Source organism: Macaca fascicularis, chromosome 7 (assembly GCF_037993035.2).
Source record: "Macaca fascicularis isolate 582-1 chromosome 7, T2T-MFA8v1.1".
NCBI lineage: Eukaryota > Metazoa > Chordata > Mammalia > Primates > Cercopithecidae > Macaca > Macaca fascicularis.
Window position 1 is genome coordinate 168,676,098 of NC_088381.1, and position 6,000 is coordinate 168,682,097.

Sequence of the window (6,000 nt, forward strand, 5' to 3'; positions counted from 1 at the left end):
CTGCGCCTACCTAGTATATGTCTCTGAAGCAGAAGGACATGGGGGTCTGTGAGCAAAACACTGGCATCAGGGAAATCAAGGCACGAGTGACCTGAAGCTCCACCCATTCAACCAACCATCCTCCACCATCCACCCGTGACCGCTCACCCACTTACAGGTGCCATCCACGCACCAACACATCCCTCTATGTCTGTGTCCATCACCCGCTGACAGGCACTCATCTGTCCACTGGTCCTCTCACTCCCGTCTCCATCCATCCGCCCGCCCATCCCTCCATGTGTCTGTCTATTCCTCTGTTACTTGTGTCTCGTATCCATGCATCTATCCATTGCTTTGTATCCATTTGTGCAATGAGCTGCCTTCTCAGGCCTCTATCCACATATCCATCAATATACTCTCATCACCTATCCATGCGCTCTTCCAGTGTCCATTCATTCCTCTATCTATCATTCGTGGACATGTATTCAAGTATTCATCCACCCATCCCAGCATCCAGGCACCACCTGTATCCATTTATGTATCCATCCCTTCATCCATCCATCCAAAGATCCTCCCATCCATTCATCTACCAATCTTGCCTTGTGTATCAGAAGTCTCCCTCTCTCCACCCATGTATCATCCATTGATATTTTGTTCTATCAATCCAGTCCTGTATCCACATCAACTTTTCCATCTGTCCACCCATCCATCCCTATCTTGCTACTTACATCCATCAACCTCTCCTCCCATCCATCTATCCCTCTAGCTTTCTTTTTTTCTTTTTCGTTTTTTGAGATGGAGTCTCACTCTGTTGCCCAGGGGCTGGAGTGCAATGGCATGATCTTGGCTCACTGCAACCTCACCTCTGCCTCCTTGGTTCAAGCAATTCTCCTGTCTCAGTCTCCCAAATGGCTGGAACTACAGGTGCACACCACCACACACAGCTAATTTTTTTGTATTTTTAGTAGAGATGGGGTTTCACCATATTGGTCAGGCTGGTCTTGAACTCCTGACCTCAGGTGGTCCACTCACCTCAGCCTCCCAAAGTGCTGGGATTACAGGCGTGAGCCGCTGCACCTGGCCTATCCCTCTAGCTTTCTACCCATCCATCCGCTGCTCTATCCTGCTAGTGCTTCCCTTCCATACAGCATCATCCACCTATGCGTCCCCTTCATTATGTCCGCGTTGCTTCTCCACCTCATACACCTCTTAATCCCAGCATGCACCCGCTGCGGGATGACCGGGTTTCCATGTCTGGCTTCCCCAGGCAAAGCCCAGGCCTGACTCATCTCCATCCCTGACTTGGGTTCAGGGATTGCCGATTGAACCAACAATTACAATTCCCCCACATGGCTCAGAGCTGGGCCCTGGCTGATCCCCACCCCAGGCAGACCCCAGAGGCTGTTGTACTGTCCTACAGACTCATGGCCTGCTGAGGCAAGGGCCACTTTTGAATTCCCTTCCTAGCTAGAGGGGAGAGAAGAGCCCCAGCATCTCCTGACTCCTGCCACACTGGCCAGGGTCCATCTCCCAGCAGACTGTGGACTCATGGAGGGCAAGGTCTGTGTCAGACTCACCTAAGCGACCCCAATGAGGAGGGAAGAGTGGGTGCTTAGGGACAGCATGTTAGGTGAGTGTAGAATTCATCCACTTATTCATCATTCATTCACTCCTATAATGATTAAAGCAATAGAGACACCTCTGGCCAGCTTCTCCCACCACAGGCCACAATCTGGTGCCGCTCTTAGGACACAGTAGTCACTCCCCTGACTGTAATGGGTGTTAAGATTCTGATACGGAGCCCTAGAGAGGAGACGGTGAGTCAGCGGCAGAGGAAGAACCAGAACCCAGGGCTGCAGACCTCCGTCCAGGACTCTCCACTAAGGCTAGTGACCAGCTCTCGGCAGGAGGGGGAGCCAGGAGAGAACCCTGCGGGGTGATTCTAGACCAACATGGCAAGTCCTAGGGTCACCTTCCGATCTGTCCCAGGGATCCTTACCTCCCTTAGGGGGAGCAGCCACACCTCCCCACCACCATGGCCTCCACACTCCAGCAGGGCACAGCCTCTCTAAGTCTTGAGACTTGAACACTCTACACTCTCCCCATCACTTTCAGGCCTTGGGCCAAGCTCTGGTAACACGCCTTGACCCCTTCATCTGTTCAGCAACTACTCAGCCCTTGGGCCCCACCTCCTCTGACCCTGGGTAATGATTTGTGGACTATGTTCAATAGTCATGGACTCATGGGCTGCAGCCAGTCCCTCCCATCCCTCCCTTCCATCCATCCATCCATCCATCCCTCCCTCCCATCCATCCATCCATCCATCCATCCCTCCCTTCCATCCATCCATCCCTCCCTCCCATCCATCCCTCCCTCTCTCTCATCCATCCATCCACCCATCCATCCATCCCTCTCTCCCATCCATCCATCCATCCCTCCCTCCCTCCCTCTCATCCAACCATCCATCCATCCATCCATCCATCCATCCATCCATCCATCCCTCTCTCCCATCCATCCATCCATCCATCCCTCCCTCCCTCCCTCTCATCCAACCATTCATCCATCCCTTCCATCCATCCATCCATCCATCCATCCATCCATCCGTCTATCCATCCATCCACTCTTCAACATCAGGAGTGCCTGCAGGAGTAGGGAAGCTCCTTCAAAGTGTTGCCGTGGAGATGATGCGTGGAAATGCTGATCCAGGGCCCAGCACATAGCAGGCGTTCCATAAATGGCAGCTATGTGGGCCAGACCCTGTGCCCTAGTCTTGGGAGAGTGGATGGAAGATCATCCAGATTGCTTAGGGCTCATTTCCTCTCCCCGGCCCTGGGATCTGACAGGTGTCCCCCCACTCCACTCCAGCCCATGGAAAACTCATCCTCCAAGCTGAGGTCCTAGGCAGCCCTCCTCCCCACTCAGCTCCCAGGTGCGAACAGTTCCAGGTTTTGACGACAAACGGAACGCGGAGCGTAGGAATCTATAAATATGAGACAAAAGCTGGGGAGGGCCCTGGGCAGCAGCGCAGCCGCCCATCGCCCCGAGCCCGCGTTCCGAGCCCAGGCAGAGCCGCATCTGCCACGGTGCTTGCTTTTCCAAGCCGCCCTGATTATAGTGAGAGTCGGGAAAATTAAGGGTTTGCAGGATGCTGCTGGGGCCCTTGTTGCCGTCTCCCCGCCCTTCGTGTCACAGATGCCAGGCAGAGCCACCCCCAACGGCCACTTGCCTCGGTTGGCAAGACCAAGCCCAGCCTGGCAGGGCTGCACACCACAGTTTGTTAGGGGCTTTTGCCCACAGTCCTCGTGGGAGCCTGGCCCTGGGAGTGGTGGGGGTCGCTGCGGCTCTTGACAGGCAGAGGAACTGGGGCCCAGAGAAGGAAAAGGACCTGTCCATGGCCTCCAGAGAGCCAGAGCACTGGGGCCTCCGACGGAGCGTGGCCGTGGAGACCCCGCCCCACCCATACCCCCAGGACTGGACCCCCAATCTGCACTGGCCCGACCTTGGCCATGCGGACTCTGCACGTGCAATGCTCCCTACCCATCCGGCCCGCTCCCGGGTGCCCACTCTGCTCCCATTCTGCCTGCTCAGGAGACTCCAGCGTGTCGCCCACGCTGTTCCTGCCCTGAGGAAACCACATTGGGGATGGGGTGGGGCACAGATGAGGAAGGAAACACCTCTAAACCAAGCAGGAAGCGGAAACGCTGGGGCAGAAATTCCCATCCAACGTGCTGGGGCTCAGGGAGGGTGAGCGCGCTGGCTGAGCCGCTCTGGGCGAGGCCCTGGCCTCCCTGAGCCTCAGTTTCCTCGCCTGTAAAGGGGCAGGAGGATAGTACCTGCCGCGAGGCACTGAATGGGATGGTGGTGTCCGAGGCTCGTGCGCGCCCACGCGCTGCAAACGCTCAATGAGGCGGCCCCGGGTCCAGCCTCCTTCCGGCTCCCGGGCCTTTCTCCGGCCTCCCGAGCAGGGGCTGGCCCTGCCCCCTGACGCAGGCGGGTCCAGGCCTGCCCGCACCCTCGCCACCCGCCTGGGACAGCGGCGCGTCCCCAGTCCTCCAGCCGCGCCCTGGGTCCCCAGCCCCTCCCTTCCTCCCGCCGCAGGGGCGCGCGTGTCAGGGCGCAAGGACCCCGCGATCGGACCCGGGCGCTCGCGGCGGCGCGCGGAGGCCGGGCATCCCCGCCCCACCCGAGAGTGCCCAGTTCCCAGGAGACCCGGCCCGGCTCCTCCCGGGCCAGTGAAGCCGCCACGGCGGGGGCGCCGCGCGGAGGGGAGCAGGGCGGGGAGCCGGCCACCTCCGGCGCCGAGCAGGGACCGCCCCAGGCGTGGGTGGCGCCCGCCCCGCCTCCGCGCCCGCGCCCGCGCCCTGCCCTCCCGGCTCGCAGGTACTCACCGCCCGGCGCAGCCGGCCCGGCCGGCGACCGCCTGTCCACATGGCCCCGGGGCAGCCGCGCCGCTCACCGCCGCCGCCGCGCTCGGGTCCCGCCGCCGCCGCCGCTACCGCCGCCCCCTCCCCTCCGAGGCCGAGCGCGCCGGGAGCCGGCGCGGCCGGGGCTCCCCCACCCCGCCCGGCTTCCCGCAGGGAGCGCCCGCCCCCCGCCCCCAGCCCGGCTCCCCGCCAGCCCCGGCCCCGCGCAGCCGCGGCTGAGCCCGCACTTCCCCCCCGCAGCGCTCGGCCGGGGCGCACGTGGTGGGCGCAGGGCCGGGCAGGGGCGCGGGGGTGCGGCGTGCGCGGGGGGCGGGCGAGGAATGGCAGAGGGGCAGGGAATGAATGAACCCGCGCGTGCATGAATGGCAGAGTGCATGAATGAATGAGTGCGGTAGAGCCTGCGGGAGGAATGAATAAATGAGGGAACTAATGCACGGGCGCGAAGGTGAGTGACAGAGTGAATGGGCCCTTGAAACCCAGAGGCCGTCAGTAACAACCTGCCCAACCTTTTCATCGGTCCATCCATTCAATCCCTCAACATTTATTAGACGCCTTCTGTGTACCAACCAGCCTCGTTCTAGGCCCCAGGGGGTACAGCAGCCAGAGAAACCAAGCTCCTGCCCTCGCAGAGTCACATTTTACAGATGAGGAAACCCTGGTTCCCAAGGGTGCCGCCTGGCCAAGCTGCCCCTGCTCTGCCCCAGCCCCCAGTCGGTGGCTCTCAGGGCCTTCTTTCTCCCCAGGGAGCTCTCAGGAAGGAAAGGTGGCTTCAGGAGGACCAGTGTTGCCCCCTGCCTCTCCCCCTAGTCTGAAGCATCCCACCGACCTGCCCGGGTAGAGCCCAGGCTGGCTCAGTCCCGCCCTGGTAAAGGTACAGTGTGAATCCTCCGCTTTCCTCCCAGAGCGGGCAAGGGGCAGCCCTGAGGGTGCCAGCTACATGAGGGTCTTCCATCCCAGCCAGGCCAGCAGCAGCCAGCGTGGGAACCCCGGGAGGAGCACTGGCAGCCGGGGAGGGTCCTGCATGGTGGAAACAGAGCTGACAAAGCCCGTGTGCTTTGCTCATATCCTCTGTCTGGACCTATGGGCTCATGGTTCACACATGCTTATATCATTTCCAAGTACATGGCAGATTAGAAGATGCTGCCAATGAGTACCTTGTACATTTTTGTTTTTTAATTGCAGAAAACATGGAAAACATAACATTTACCATTTGAACCACTTTTAAAGTGTACAGTTTGGGGACATTGAATTCCCACTGTTGTGCTACCATCACCACCATCCTTATATGCTGTATGTTGTATGCTTTGCAGTTTCTACACTCTCTCATTTAATCTGGGGAGTAGGTTGCTACATTCAGGCAGTGTCAGTGCTGAAAAAAGGCGCTGATAGCAAGGCAAGAGGGAAAACCCAGATAAAAAGGAGACAAGAAAAAGAACCAGCAGCTGACTGGAGCCATTTAGTGTCAAGCAAAGTCCTGTCTCTGCTCACTCTCAGGTCCGGTCTCTGCTCACTCTCAGGTCCGGTCTCTGCTCACTCTCAGGTCCCAGGGACATGATTGGGTAACCAATGGACAGAGGGAGGTGCCTCCAAGTGCACG

At 59.3% G+C, this 6,000-nt stretch overlaps 1 protein-coding gene across 4 annotated transcripts in view; it reads right to left on the reverse strand.

Moving 5' to 3' along the window:
• Window positions 1-4,554, reverse strand: part of BEGAIN (brain enriched guanylate kinase associated) — a 50,071-nt gene extending 45,517 nt beyond the window's left edge. For all 4 annotated transcript variants that reach the window (XM_045396997.2, XM_045396996.2, XM_065518467.1 and 1 more), the window contains exon 1: window positions 4,368-4,554. In XM_045396997.2, coding sequence (XP_045252932.1) covers window positions 4,368-4,409 — 42 coding nt within the window. In that variant the 5' untranslated portion in view covers window positions 4,410-4,554. The remainder of the gene's footprint in view (window positions 1-4,367) is intronic.
• Window positions 4,555-6,000: the final 1,446 nt, after the last annotated feature.